This window comes from Colius striatus, chromosome 1 (genome assembly GCF_028858725.1).
Source record: "Colius striatus isolate bColStr4 chromosome 1, bColStr4.1.hap1, whole genome shotgun sequence".
NCBI lineage: Eukaryota > Metazoa > Chordata > Aves > Coliiformes > Coliidae > Colius > Colius striatus.
Window position 1 is genome coordinate 81,937,956 of NC_084759.1, and position 15,912 is coordinate 81,953,867.

Consider the following 15,912-nt stretch of genomic DNA (forward strand, 5'->3'; position numbering starts at 1 on the left):
GGTTGCTGTATATTTTCCCTCTCCTCAGTATTTTCCAGCTAACTTGTACTGACTCTACAATTTCACTTCTGCCTATGTACTTATTGCCATATGTCTTTAGCTTACACTCTTTCTTGCAGCTGGACAACAATTTTTTAAGCAAAACTCAGCCAAGGCACTGCAGCTCTGCCACTGCAAGAACAAGCCTTGGGTCACAGGCAGCTGAGCATCCGGGCTGCTGTTTAGTATTTCAAAGTTAGCTGCACATTTCCACCAGAAAAAAAGGTAAAGGCATAATATTGCTCTATGTCATGACACCTACACTAGTGTCATACTGATATTAACAATGGAGGGTTTTAATTATGTTTAGGGCAGGTTAGACCACTATCTCTTTGGATATTTTGGTTCAGGCTAGACAGCTCATCATAACACCAGCAACAGAGTCCTTGAACTGACCATTGATAGTATCACAGAAAGTCTTTCAGTTAAACACATTTGTTTTGATTTCTGAAAAAAAAAAATCTTCCTGTGATAGGAGATGTCTCACAGACTCAGATGGATTGTCCCCACGGCTGCTTTAACACTTAAAGACCAAGCTCACCAGAACCTTTTCAGCAAGACATGCAGGTTTTGAAATAGGCTGTAACAGAGCTGAACAACAAATTTTGTGGAGGAGTCTTTTGTAGGGAACAAAGAGAATATTAGAATCCAGCTTTTGAAGGTTCAGACATACAGGAAGAGGACCAGGCTTTCTGGATAGCAGAGCAGAAAAGCCCCCAGGTATCTGATAACTAAGAGAAGCACTTACTTACTAGAAGCCACACATACAGAGAACGAAGAATGTGATCTTGGTGGGGCAGCTGGAAAAAAAGTCTTTGATTTGCTGGTTAATCAGAATGTACTGCAGAGAAATCAATATAAGGATAAGCTCATTTGCTACTTATTTCTGGCTCATATTTTTACAGGCTTGGAAATGTGCATTTCATCAGTCATCTACTCTGGAGAGGAACGGCATGAATTTCAACATTTCTGCTATTTTTGCCTGCGAAATATTCAAAATTGTTTCTGCTGCAGTTATGGGCAGCAGTGGGGGACATTATTTAAAGAAATTTGGAACAATGGGTCACTGGTGATTAAAATAAAAATGGAAATCACATTCTGGATGCAGGAGGCAAATAAGTGTTGCATTTACAATACTTTGCCATTTAGCATGTATGAACCATCCCCAAGCAGCTGCATTTTGGAAATTTTGAAACCTGGCTGTCTTTTGATGCCCATGAAAAATGCAGATTCAAGCCCTTGTTTTATGCTAATGTGACTAGGTGAAGGAGAATACCTGTTTGTTGAAACAAGGGAATTAGCATGTGAATGGGGAGTATTGGACTTCTCCCTCTTGAAAAGGCAGCTTTCAAAGTAGAAGCTAGGATTTAAATCTCACACTGTGATTTTTCTCTTTACATATCCCCAAATCATGTTACTTGTAGTGCACTAACAGCCTTTGAGCCTGTACCCCATCAGGCTACAGCTGCTGCCACTTTAACTAATAACCATAATCTACAAATCTAACAATCAATGAACCAACCTGTTTTCTCTCCCCCTTCCTAATTGTTCTTTTAGATCTCAGTTTCAGTTTTCAGGACTGACAGTTATAAAAATACTTGCTTGAAGTAAGAATCTGACTGGGAGACCAGCCTGGGCTCCCTGCTTCCTCATCAAATCCATTTTTTTTTCAGAGGACTGCATTGTCAGCCTAGCCAGAGAGGTTTGCATTCCGTGCTGATGTATCCTTTGCGAACAACACAAACTGGCAGCAGTATGTTGCTGAGTAAGCTAGTTTGCAGTGATGTGGGAGAACTGATGCCTGCTGAAGGGGAAAGATTTGTGGGGATAGCTTCAGGAATGTTCCTGCACAAACGGTCACCCACATGTCTAAAACTGTGCAGCTCAACCAACCTATTCCCATATTGTAACATGTCAAGCAGTCTTCAGCAGAGCCTGTGACGTTCTCTGCTCAAGTGAAGCAAAAACCCAGGAATCTCTGCTGTGAGTGCACTTCCCTAATGAAAGCAAATTTTTGCCTTCCAAGCTCCTCTCCTGCCTCTCTCATGTGTCTTTTCCGCCAAATTAGCCACAGTATCCTGCCCTGTGTTTCAAACGCCTCCTTGCATTTGTGCAATGGTGTGCATGTTTACTCTCCTTTGTTGCATTTTATTCGCCTTTGATTCCTGATTAAAGAAAAACGAAACCATTGTAGCTGTTTTTAAGCGCCTGCTTTAGCAGAGAATGGAGCTTGCAGTTAAGTCTGCTCTGGTGACATGACACTCTCCTGCCTCTGCCAGAACCTCAGCTGGGCTGCTCTGGGCTGCTCTCGGGGAAAGTCCTGCAAATATGACTTGATATGATGCTCTCTGCCCTACCCAGCCTGCCTTTATCTGCAAATGCATTCACACGATTTTTGAAACGTCATTTTATTTGACAATACTATGGAGATTTTTCAGTTTTAGTCCTCTTATTTGTTTGGGGTAACCACAGTAGTCTTTTGAAGTAATGCTAGTCTGAGCTCTGCAGCAACTGGATGTTAATACCGCAATACCAGACAGCAGTGGCTAAAATCCACTTCTGCTGCACTGCCAGTTGGGAAAGTAGCAGGAGGTGCAGTGTTGTTATGCTGCTTTAAAGCTTATACAGCTCTTCTTTCTCCTAGCAATGCCAATGTTTGCATTTCTGACTAAATGACTGACTCCTTGATGCAATAGCTGCGTTTCTCCTTAGGGGTAATGTAAGACACTCAATAAAACAAGTGTTTACAGTCATATGATTACAAAGGTTGTATGGTTTTGTTTGTTTTTAAAATGGATGTGTACTTGTCTTGATTGCCTAACTGGGCAATAAGTTTTCTAATCAGTTGAGTGAAAATCTTGATTGATACAGGACCAGTGTTGGTGCTGCCTTGTAATGAGATGTAGTGTTTCCCAAAAGGATTTCTCATAAGATATCTGTAATCTTCTCAAGAGAAGGCAATTTAGATGGTAGCTAGTAGGAGTGAACACACCATTTTTCAATTCAAGTCACCCTGATCGTCCTTTGAAAGCAGTAACTGGTGTCACACTCCTAAATCAGCTTTACAGTTTGCTGATGTCAATGGACGGACTCCCATCTGATGTCTGCATCAGAGAATCAGAAAGCTACTGCTATATTACAGTCAGGCTGTGCTTAAAAATTAGATACTATAACATGGACGAACAAATCTCATTCTGAAAGAAATGGCTCTACTATTACCCTGGTTCTTCGCAGATCTGTAACCTCTTCACTGGTTTGGTAAGGAAGTAGGAGCAATTCTCCTGCAGATTAACTTCCTAACTGGCACAGCCTGAGGTTGGGTTTGTGCCTTCAGCAACACAAGGAAGCATCCCCAGGAAAGGAAGAACAGGGGGTGGGACAGCCCCTCTCTATGAGTGAGGTGCTGTACTTTTCACTTGTTAGACCAAGAAGCTCAAAATTAGGTGGCAAAGTCCAGTCGCTGGCAGACAGCACTCCATGACAACTCATGACTGTCTTATCTAGAGCCATAACCTACTGGGTGCCCTTTGAGTCTCAAGCCTGAGCATTAGCAAGGCAGGTGAGTGACTTTGGGCTGCAGCCAGGACTCAGATTCTTCCTCAGAATTGTCTAAGCTTTCTACCTTCCTTCAAATTGTTTATCAAGAGATGTCTTAAGCTATTTTTCTATGTCATGAACTTAGGAGTTCCTTTCAGTTTATTCCTTGTTGTGAGGCAGAATACTGTGCTGTATAGGGCTGAACGTTTTAAGTGCACTTTTCTTCCACATCCTGCAAGTGTATGTGCTTACGCTGATGTGCCTCACATTTGTCTTTGTTTCTATGCAAACCTATATCGAATCATAAATATTAAGTGGAATATCTATATTTTACTAAAAAGGAAAAAAAAACCCCTCTGTGGTGTCAGTATATATGGCCAGGAGAGTTTCTGGCAAAACAGTGTAACAAAAAGTATTTGTTAAAAATTTAGATGTTGAAATAATTACATTAATTTGAAAGAAAGTCCTTGGTGGAGGGAATGGGCTGAGATAATAAATAAACATGGGAACATTTACCAAAAAACTCTCAATATTAATGCCATGTAACAGTTTATGTGAAAAGCTAATTCGTAATTCTTAATCTACAATCTCAGGATTGGAGGCTGGTTGAGGTTGGAAGGTACCTCTAGAGGTCATCTGGCACAACTCCCTTGCTCAAGAGAGGCAACCTAGACCTGGTTGCCCAAGACTATATACAGACATCTTTGTATATCTCCAAGGACGAAGACGTCGCAACCTCACTGGGGGCTTGGTCACCCTCACAGTGAAAGAGTGGTTCCTGATGTTCAGAAGGACCCTCCTATGTTTCAGTTTGTGCCCATTGTCTCTGGTCCTGTCACCGAGCACCACTGTAAAGAGCCTGATTCTGTCCTCTGTGCACCCTCCCTGCAGGTATTTATGTACATTAAGATCCTCCTTGAGCTTTCACATCTTCAGGCTGAACAGTCCTGTCTCTTTCAGCCTGTCCATATCAGAGAGATGTTCCAGTCTGTTCATCATCTTTGTGGTCCTTCACTGGACTCCCTCCAGTATGTCCCTGTTTCTCTTATACTGTGGAGCCAGGAGCTGGACACAGTACTTCAAGTGTGGCCTCATCAGTGATGAGTAGAGGGGAAGGACCACCTACATCAACCTGCTGGCAATGTTGGCAATAATCATAACAACTGAAACACTTAATATAGTTTCACAAATAAAATTTTTAGAAGGACTATACGAAATTATTTTGAAGAAGAAAAACATTTTACATTTAGTTCCTCTGACAGTGAATTCAAACCTGTGAAATCAGAATTGTAACTACAATACTCATGAATCAATTAGATGTTACTTGGAAGAGAGGTGTAGTTTGAATTAAAATGACAAGAAAATACCTGAGAAATGGTGTGCATTGCCTAATGTTTCTACAGTCAGAATCTAACACCCTGCCAAACATCACTGCAGCGTATCTAAAACATTTTGCACACACAGTAGTCACACAATCAGTTTGTGTCACTTGTAACATGTCTGTGAGAAGGAAGGGAGCTCAGTTTCACTTTTATAGCAAAGCATTTACTTGGGAGGAACTACATTTCATATTCCTATGGCATTCATTTTTCATCTCTTTCTGAAAATAGTGAAAACATTTTCCATGTAAAAATCCAAGCTACCGATCTTAGCAAGTGAAAAATTATAAAACAGGTCTAAACGTGACAAACAAACCGGTAAATACCATACCATTATAACTAGTGAGTCAGGAGACAAAAGCCAAACACCTGAAAAATGCAGCCTTACACCTACTGTTGCTTTGTTATCCTTCCCCTCACTGTGCCTGGCTCAGAAACAGTGTTTTTCATGTTAACCAAACTGGACTTCAGCTTTCACTCTGATAGGTTAAAAAAGGATACTGAGGAGTAACATTAGTCCCCTCAGAGTGATGAGAAAGTATCAAGCAAAGGACAATTTCTGAGGGCAACTCCCTCCAGCATTGCTTTATCTGCTTATTCCCAGGTCACCTGGAAGCTTTCTGCAGAGAAGTTCTGCTCATATTTGACGTCATATCTTATCTGGAAACATGAGATTCAATAGTTGTCCTCCTCCAAATGTAATAGCTGTAGCACAAACAAGATGCAGTCACATTGAGCTACAGGTTGTAGATATCTAGGCTTGCTTATGCTATAGCTTCATAGAATCATAGACTGAAAGAATCATAGAATCAGAATGGTAGGGTTGGAAGGGACCTTTAGAGATCACCTAGTCCAACCCCCCTGCAAAGCAGGTTCACCTAGGACAGGAACGTGTCCAGGCAGGTCTTGAAGACCTCCAAGGAAAGAGACTCCACACCCTCCTGGGCAGCCTGTGCCAAGGCTCCCTCACCCTCACAGTAAAACAGTTTTTTCTCATGTTTAAATGGAACTTTTTGTGTTCCAGCTTCATTCCATCACTCCTTGTTCTGTCACTAGATACAACAGAAAAAAAGGGATGTCCCAACCTCCTGACATCCATCATTTATATACATGTAAATATCAATGAGATTCTCAGTCTCCTCAGACTAAACAGTCTGAGTTCTCACACCCTTTCCTCCTATGAGATGTTCCATTCCCCTGATCATCTTGGTGGCCCTGCATTGGACTCTCTCCAGAAGTTCCCTGTCCCTCTTGAGCTGAGGAGCCCAGAACTGGACACAGGACTCCAGATGAGGTCTCAGCAGGGCAGAGAAGAGGGGAAGCAGAACCTCCCTCGACCTGCTGCCCACACTCTTCTTGATGCATCCCAGCATGTCATTGGCCTTCTTGGCCAAGAGGGCACATTGCTGGCTCATGGTTAGTTTATTATCAATCAGAACTCCCAGGTCTCTCTCTGCAGAGCTGCTCTCCAGCAGGTCAATCACCAGCCTGTACTGGTGCATGGAGTTGTTCCTTCCCAGATGCAGGACTCTGCACTTGTCCTTGTTGAGCCTCATGAGGCTCAACAACTGAAGCCCAACTCTGAAGTCAGTCAAGATCTTGCTGAATGGCAGCACAGCCTTCTGGTGAATCAGCCACTCCTCCAGTCATGAGTGCACCTGATGAACCTTTTTTTGGCTTTCCCCACACTCAGAAAAGTTGTCTTGTATTTGTGTCCTGTTCATTATGCATGTGTAACATCAAACTACTGGAAGTCAACACTGGTCAAGTGGTTTCAAGTTGGTGAACATCTGGTGAGCATAACTGAACATGGCTTCTGAAGGCAAGCATTCAGCAACCTTAACAATAAAAATAGGCTGTGCTCTTTATTCTGCTTTTTGGTGTGCCTATCACACACTGCTGCCAGCTTCAGCCAAGAAGAAAAGCATTCAAATGGCATGGATGTGCAAATGCTGTTAATCATTTGAGTGCGACACACCCGCATGTTTACTATTCAGTTACATAACAAAGTGTAAAGATGACTTTGGACCACCAGTAATTCCATTCTTATCCATGTTCACATCCATATCTGTATCTAATCTTTAAAAGCTAATCCACCCTACAACATGTAGAACTGAGTGATAGTGCAAGCTGGAGAAAGTAAGTTCTCCAGGTAGTCAGTCTCTGCACAGAATCTGTTTTTCACCTGGAGAATGGGATTTTATTACTCCTGTTATCTCAAAGCACATATCTACAAGCAAATACTGAAACAAAATTCTTCTCCTCAACCGTGAAGCTCTCAAGTTATGCTTTCCCAGAATAATCATCAGACTAATTTGCGAAACAAGATGCACATTTTGTTTAGTAGCTAGAACAGTTGAAAAAAATGTTTGTTTCTCTTGCTGAATTACAGTATTTTCCAGTCTCTTCTTTGAGGAGGTTCTACAGAGAGGCCTGGGATATTAATTTTGCTCCTGGAAAAGCCACAAGCTGTTGGCAGCAGGCCTTCAAGCCTGAGTGGAGGCCTGCTACATTCACCAGGATCAGATGCATGGATATGCCAAATGAATGTAATATATTTACTTCTCCCTTGGACTATGTATGTAAAGACAAATTAAAATGTGGTGGAACTATTATTTGGCATTGGTCTTGAGTTCCACTGTGGGCACAGATGTGTGTAACCACACGTCTCCTGATGTGACTTCCCATTGTTAAGAGGAACTGGAAACTAGGATATGATACAAGAACAAGCTGTACAATATCTACCAGAAAATATTACTTCTAGCCAACACCTAGTGCTATTATAACCATGACACAGGTTCCTTGTATTAATGAGGAGACACAATCTTCCTTTAATAGTTCTTTCACCTTGTAGAACTTCATCTTCTAGAAGTTATGCTTCAGGCTAATTTGTTAAGTTGTCGTACATAACCACTGTGTCTCTCTATTTTCTCATCTAGACCAGTCTACAAGCTACAGCTTGTAAATTATTGAAGAAAAATCAAGCAAATTACATTTTGCTGTTTACAGTGAAGAGGAATTCCATAATCTGGCAAAAAAACCAGCATCAGCAAACAGTGCAAAAGTATATTTGAAGTCCGGGATGTCACAAAAAGGTTGAAGATGACATTTGTGCTATGTAAACCAGTTCAGTTTCTTTACTGTCAACTTCCAAACCAGTAATAAGTAAAAATTACAATTATATGAAAATGGGAACCATAAAAGCTTGTCAGTTGAATAAATGTAGGAAAGTGTGTTCAATACAGAAATCTGAGAAACTACATTAGTCTAAACTTTTCATGGGCTCAAGTTAAGACTAACCCCCCCCCCCCCCCCAATTCATGTGTAAATCTATAGAGTTAAAAAGCCCAATGAACAGTAAGAACTATAGATTAATAAAACATGTTAGGTCAGACAAAGCTGATACCCAAACCCACTGTAATTGCAGGCATTCTAGTGTATGTAATGCTTATTGATTTCAGAAAAGCAATTGATATGGTACTGAATTATAAAACTTGCAGCACTTGGTGCACGAGATACAAGAAAATGTCATAATGTGGTGTAAAGGAGACTGATCGATGAAGACGAACAAACTGATGTACTGCTGCATCCTCAGAGGGCAGAGCTGCTGCTGAAACAGAGGCTCTTCTCTCAACCCATTTTCTACTGCCAAGATCTGGAAGCAATCAGAAAATGCACTTGTGCTTCCCTAAAATTTCTTACTTTGAGAGGAAAATGGTTGATAATTCATTACAAAGGTTGTCTTTGGAACTCAGAAAATTTTAATAATTTGTTTTTCTCTTGGCACACAGACACCTCTGTGAAGTGCAGCTCGGGAGCAGGAATTATTCTCTGAAAGATGTTTAACGTTCAGAAAACTTCACAATGCCTAGCATGACATTTTTTTCTTCCCAGTTGTTTCTGAAGCTGAACTTCTACACTATTTTGTTTAAAGAATCCCATTAAATAGGTGGATTCTCAAAGAAGTATGTTTTGGTGTTTCTGTAAAAAATGTTACGTTTCCTGGAATCTTTAGTTGTCAGCTCATGAGTGCAGTGAAAGCAAAAAGCCCTAGTTTCAGGACAGTCCATATGGCAGAGCTGCAGAGGCTAGGGCATGAAAGCCTTGGGAAACATGCTTCTGCAGCCCTCCAGTTTGTTAAATAATTTATCAAGCACCAGCACGGATGGGAGCAAATTCCTGGGAGATTACAGTGACTTTCACACAAAACTGTCAGTTTCTTCTTGAATATTTGAGTGCACGGAAAACAACAAATGCTCTATGCAAAATGAGTAAAAAGTGCATTTCTCTCCAACTGAGAATTTTCAGAGCTAAACCAACTCAAATCTAATCCCCTAAATGACAGATTTTGTTCCAATTATCTGAGGATACAAGAACTTTTCCCACTGCATGGTAAATTCCATGCAGTGAGATCTAACTCCTTTTCGTCTTTTTCCTCACAAGGTACCTGCAGGCTTCAATTTCTTCACATAAAAAGATGCTGAGATGATTTTCCCTAAGGATAAACATATGCCAGGGAGTGGTTACAGCAACTCAAAACTGAAATAAAGATTTGAATTTTCCCCTAAGGGACTCCCTAGCAAGGGAAGAAAAAAACCCCTAGAGATGGAATTTGTTCTACGGTCACTCCCCTCCCACTAATGCCAAACTAGCGCTGTCCTCCTTCTTGAAGTAGGTTGACAATCCCATTTTAAAGCATCTAGTACAAATTCCAGAAGTGGGTTTCTTGTGTATGTCTTATGTCTTTTCCTCGGTGGTTTTACAAGCTGGTGAGAAGACTAAATGTAAATCCTTGCATGTGTACACACACACACAGATACACACACACGCACACACACACACCACACACACACTCACACACACACACACACACACTCACACACAGAGACACGCACACACACAGAGACACACACATGAGCGATGAGTTCAGAATTTTGCTGATGCCTCTGAGGCAGGGTGCTGGGACAGCCACGAAGACTGGCTGTTGCCTGGAGCCCACAAAGACTTGCCCCCCTTCCCATAAAACACATTTGAGAAAGGGGCAGGTGTGAAACTCTTTTGGAGAAAGAAAGAGGAACACTCATGAAACAAAAGGAAAAAGTGTGGCTAATAGTGTAGTGTTAAATAAGAGACGGTAAACTCATAAAGTGAGCTTTCCTCACTGCTGTGAACAGGGTAGTGGGTAAATTCTTTTCTCCACATTTACTCTCAGTTATTTCAGTAGCAAAGTTTCTCTCATAAAGTGGCTTAACAACTTTAAAAGAAAATCACCTATTTGTCTTGCCTTAGAGGTGAAATTTTTACAGGCTGTTAAAGAGTAATGTAGCTCTGTCCCTTAATGCTGGACACACACAGATGGTGTCATCTGATAGAGAGCCAACATCACCACCATGGTGGCACCAAGATCACACTAAAGCAAATTTCTGAGGATAGGTATGTAATTGAAGGAGGCAGATAATCACAAACAATTTGACAAGCCAAGGTATTCTAATTTAGAAAGACAGTCAAGAATTTAACCTCCTAACTCTTGGACTTACTGAACATGTGTTTTGATAGTCCCCAATGGTTCCTATAGAGAGACTGTTGAACTTTGCTGATCAAATAACTGGGACTCATTCAATGAAATGACTACCAGTTTTTGCTGGCTGAAATAAAACTCGGTAAACTTTGTTTTCTTAGATAAGAGACAAGAATGGCTGAAAATGTAGATTATGATAGTAACAGAATTTGATACTAGATGTTTTCCCAGATGTTATGTATTTACTTTAAACTCACACCTTTGAGTGTTACCAGTCTTGACTGATACGGGTAACAGTCTATCCAAAGTCACCCATCTGTGTACACAAATACCAGTAAGCATAAATACTTAAAAATAAAGCCAGGTCTTTTTTGAACTTTAGGAAGGCTAAATGTATCTCTCCATGTGTTTCCAATGTGGCTGTACATGATACACTACTTGAATCTATCCTTGAAAGCATACAATGGCAGGTGGGAAAATACAATACTGCTATTGAGAAAAATGAGTACCATGAACAGAAGAATTTGTATGAAACATCACACTATACTAGTTTTTCCTGTTCTGTGCTGGGTTTTTTTTTTCCTATCATCTTGTAAAATGTACCCAGGACTATAATTCTCTGTGTGAACTTCCCCCAAATAACTGTTATTGGTTACTGTTATTGTTTGTGTTTCAATTGTATTATACCCACTCTCAATGAGTGCTTCTGAACTTTAAGACATAGGGGTTACAGTAACTTCAATGTAGGGGGTTTTTTGGTTGAAAAAAAAATTACTACGAATTCTATAAAGTCAGTGTGTCTAGAAAACAATAATAACCATGTTTTCTTACTTTAGAGTTTAACATTCCTTTCCCCCTCTTCTGACATCCATACAAAGAAGTTCATTATGCTCAATCCCCTGCAGCTAGTTTACAGACCTACTGAGTATTTTCCAGTGAAGAAAAACAAGCTTTGTTAAGGAGATTAAGGCTCTGGTGTTTTAACAATCTGAAATGTTTGCTGTGAATAAATCTTAATGGGATGAAACATTGAATGAAAAACTTTTGCTTCCTGAAAATAGAAGTGCATGTAATACAAAGTTCCAGAAATAAAAAGAACCAAAAATATAACTAAAAATGTATCTTCTAAATTGTCCAGATAAAGTTTACCACAAATTTCTATAGGAGTGTATCTCTAATTGTAACTAAGCACTAAGAAAACCCAAACTTAGGGACACTTTTCTTTTCCAGTAATTTGATTTACTGACAGTCATATAAGTGTTTCTTATTTATACCTCTGGCTCCGTTGAACTAACATAGAAAGATCAGTCCCACACACAGAGCAGCAAAGGCTCTTCCACGTACAGGCTGCTATTAGGGTATGATCCTCGACCTGCTCCATGATAGCTAAACCACAAAAATAGTGAAGGCTGCTTTTTAAACACCAGTACTGAATTTAGTGGGGAGTAGTCAGCACTTAAGAACTTCTGCATGTAGGAAATACTAAAAAGCTTTTGGTTATGTAAATATGCTCCACATCAGATCCCCTATTTTAGGGGATTGCTCTGAAGCAAACTCTCATATTGCTGCTTTTCCCTCTCACAGTTTCTGTGGTTTGTGAGTTGGAAGCATTGATTTTATACTAACTCCAATACATAAACCCAAAAAAATAATTACGGCAAGATTGGCCACTCAGATCAAATTATCTCTTTCATCACAGTGATGATCCAGCGAAAACTGATTCAATGGATCAGGGTGCCACAAAAGCTGGGGCTCCCTGGAGGAGCTGGGCACAAGCAGAGGGGCCAGATGGTGCCCTCACAGGGCCAGGACACCACAGCCATCTTGTCCTCACTGTAGAGTTCTGGATAGTGTCCATACCAAGATCTTAATCCACTTTGAGGTGCTGAGGTTTCTGATTGTCCCCAACGTTTTTTAACTGAAAGGAGACTAAGATGTTCCAGCTACTAAAGGGTCATGTAAAGCTGAGGCGTCTTTGACCCCTAGCCTACTTCCAGTTATCCCAGCTTTGAATTTAACTGGAAAATATGAAAATAATACCCTTGGTAAAAGGGAACTGAAATTCGGCAGTGTTGTGTTATCGATGTTAAAATTAACTTTTCCTAAGAGGCAACTCATTGCATCCCTGCACCTTTGTAGAGGCTCTTTATCACATAAACAAAATATCAGGATGGCACTTTGCAGAATGAGCTTCAGGAAACGTTTCTGCACCAGATGTGTCCTGAAACACATAAAGGACGCAAGTATGAGGTACAAGAAATCCAAATGGTCAAAGAAACTTGCTCTTGGCAAAACCCATTGTACACTTTGTCTATTGATCCCAGTGATGTTTTCTGTTTAGCATGATTTATGCCCCTAACTTCTCTTTATTTAGGCAGATTTAAGAACTAGATTTACTGTGTTTGTTGTTTTCTTGCATTGGTAAAACAACCATCAATTTACCTTACGTGCATTTTATGTTCTCTCAAGCCAGTCTTGCAGTCTTCTTATGCACAAAGTTAAGCAGAGTTGTTGTGTGAGTCTGGGATTCGTATTTGTCCTGAGTGTATATATGAACAACTTTCATAGAATCCAATCTATTGGTTATGTCATCAGCTTCTCCAGTGACAAGAAAAGCTATTGAGAGTCCCTTTGATGATAAGAAGAGCACACTTCTGTTTTCCAGTGATTTTGTTTCCATCTTCATTATGGTTTTAATCCGTATCCACACAGACAAAAGCAATTCCAATTTTGACATGGGCTGGTTAATATAGGTCTAAAGAATTCCCAAAGAATGTATGTACACCCAAAGAATGAGCATATAAGAAAAGTTCTGAAACACTTTTCTTCATCTGCCAAAAAAGCTTCAGGTTACAGGAGATGTTTCATTTTGACAGCTTTGATTACATGATATGCCTCTTTGAGTTCATCATTTCTACAACCTGCAATTGAAGCGATTTTAAAATGTTTTCCAGCTATTATATTTTATGCATTAGGTCAGGATTTCTTGGTCTCAAATTCTGTAAGGATAATCACAATAGGAAGGACAGAGAGAGATTTTTAGTAACTGAAGAGTATCTGTTTTTTTGGTGAGTCAGTTATAAAGTTAGAGTAATATGCTGTATGTGTTGTACTTTATATTAACTAGAGGAAAAAATGAATTTGTCACCAGTTACTTGTCATCAGATGCATTTGTCACAAATCACATCACAGCAAAGCAGGAAAAAACAGCTATTTCAATCAGCGGTACATTTCAGCTGTCAAATACTTGGCTTCACTTTCGATTTTAGCAACCAAAATTAGTTCTAATTGTATGCAAGTGCTTTCCCAGATAAAAAAGGACATTTCAGGAAATGGGCATGTCAGGAAATGGACGCTGGGCACAGACTGTCTTCATGAGGAGTACAAGATTGGAAGAGGTTCAGTAGGGACCTACAGCCATGGCAGGCCTCATGTTGGAGTTTTGATGGAGTCTTTCACCTCCAAACCTCATTCTCCCCACTGCCTAAAACTCGTTTTATTACCAACAACGCAGGCGGCCCCTCTCCCTCCAAAGTGTAAAACCCCTGGAGGCAGGTACGTTTAAAGCTGAATGCCAGGCAGGAACCTGTACAACACGCTGGCTGTTACAGTTCAACCCTACACGCCAACCCGAGGCCTGCAGCTCGGCCGACAACGGCTTGCGCCGAGAAATCGCCGACAGCACCCAGCCAAGCGGAGGCCCGCCCCGTTCCCCCTCAGCCGCCCGCAGCACCGCCCCTCACGGCCATGCGCCTGCGCCTCTGGCCGCCCCGCCCCGTGGGAAAGGACGGCGGGTGGGCTACACGCACCAGAGACCGGCGCCCGCCTTACTTTTCCCCTCCCTTCGCTTTCCCTCCCCCCCCTCCGGGGGCCGGGCAGTTGCGGGGCGGCTCCCTCCGCTCGCCCCTCCCGCCGGGCCGGGCCCGGGCCACAGAGGGCGACGGTGGGTTGGCTGCTCGCTGGGCATGAACGCGGGTGGCTACGCTCCCGGCCCAGCGCCCTAGCGCCGCGGCCAGGGAGGGGAGAGGAGAACAGCGGAGCGGCGCGGCGGAGAGGAGAGGAGCGGAGCAGGGCGGGCCGTGCCGCGCCATGCGGCTGTGCGGGGCGCTGCTGAAGAGCCCCATCCCCAAGCAGATCGAGTACTACTCCCGCTTCTCACCCTCGCCCCTCTCCATCAAGCAGTTCCTCGACTTCGGTGAGTGGCGGGACCGCGCATCGCCCTTCCCTCGCGCGGCGGCAGGAGCGGCATGAGAGGGATGAGGGTCACCCAGGCTCTCTCGCCGCGCACCGGACCGGGGGGGAGTAGCGGCGAAGGTCGGCGCGTAGGCCTCGGCTCCGCGCACAGCATCTGGGCGGCGGGCCCCGCGCCTGCGTACAGCCAGGGGAGCGCAGTCGGGGTTGGGGGGGGGTGGGTGGCGGCGGCGGGCTCTACATGCTGCCGTGGTGGAGCCGGCCCGGTTCAGGTCGTCGTGTGTGAGGCTGGCAGCTGCTGCGATGGCCGGTTGTGCGCGGTCGTCGGCAGCCGTGGGGGGTAAACACCACTGCTGCCTTGTGTCGCCACCTCTGTCTTCTCATACCTTCTTCCTAGACAGAAAGCCACGGGCGGAACAGGGTCAAAATAAGGGTTTCTGACCCGAAATGTTGTGAGGTTAGCGGCTGAGAGTAAGTTACTGATTTTGAATGTGAAAGTTTTAACCTGCCATGCAGAGGTTGGCATACTTAAACCACAGGTGTGAACTCTGACCATACTTGTATAGGAGACCTGTTCATGGAAGCATCCCTGATGAGTAAATAACATTTTTCTTTTCGGAAGCATAGGGCTGAAACCTAGGAGTGACTTTCTAACATTGCTGTTAGAAAACCGATGTTTCAGTCTAGATAGTGATAAACTTCGTATATCTATATGAGAGGTTATTTGACTCCTGCTCTCTGACACAAGAGTTGTTTAGATTTTATTATCCCAAGAAAGTTGCTAGTAGGGTAAATATAAAGGCCGTGAGTAACACCGTGAAGCTTAATAGAGTGTTCCTTCATTCCACCACTAAAGGTACAAGAAGACAAAAAAATGAGCCAGAAAATGATTAAAAGTGAAAATAATTGCACATTTATGGCAATGGTATTAGTGGAAGAATGCTGTGAGTAGAGAGCCAGCACTGGGTTTGCTACCACATCTCAGTGAGATGGGGTGGGTTTCAGCTGTTTTAAAAAAACAACAGCAAACGTTGTCCCGTGTTACGTTAAAAGGAGAACATGACTAGAACTCATGTTTTTGCCTCCCCTGGTCTCCACTCACATGAGTTTGTTCTCACTTCCCCATTCATTCCTTCATGTTGTGTTTCCAGTAACTCTGGTTGGTTGTGCTCCTATGTCACGTCCTTTCTATAGATACAAAAGCAAAGCCTAAAACTTAGAATATCTGTATTTTAGCCCCAATGCTAA

The 15,912-nt window shown here is 42.3% G+C and overlaps 1 protein-coding gene across 2 annotated transcripts in view; it reads left to right on the forward strand.

Moving 5' to 3' along the window:
• Positions 1-14,247: 14,247 nt before the first annotated feature.
• Positions 14,248-15,912, forward strand: part of PDK3 (pyruvate dehydrogenase kinase 3) — a 58,674-nt gene continuing 57,009 nt past the window's right edge. Inside the window, exon 1 of one of the 2 annotated variants that reach the window (XM_061999739.1) lies at positions 14,248-14,668. In XM_061999739.1, the coding sequence (XP_061855723.1) occupies positions 14,563-14,668 (106 nt within the window). In that variant the 5' untranslated portion in view covers positions 14,248-14,562. The remainder of the gene's footprint in view (positions 14,669-15,912) is intronic. The other variant, XM_061999748.1, reaches the window with a different exon arrangement.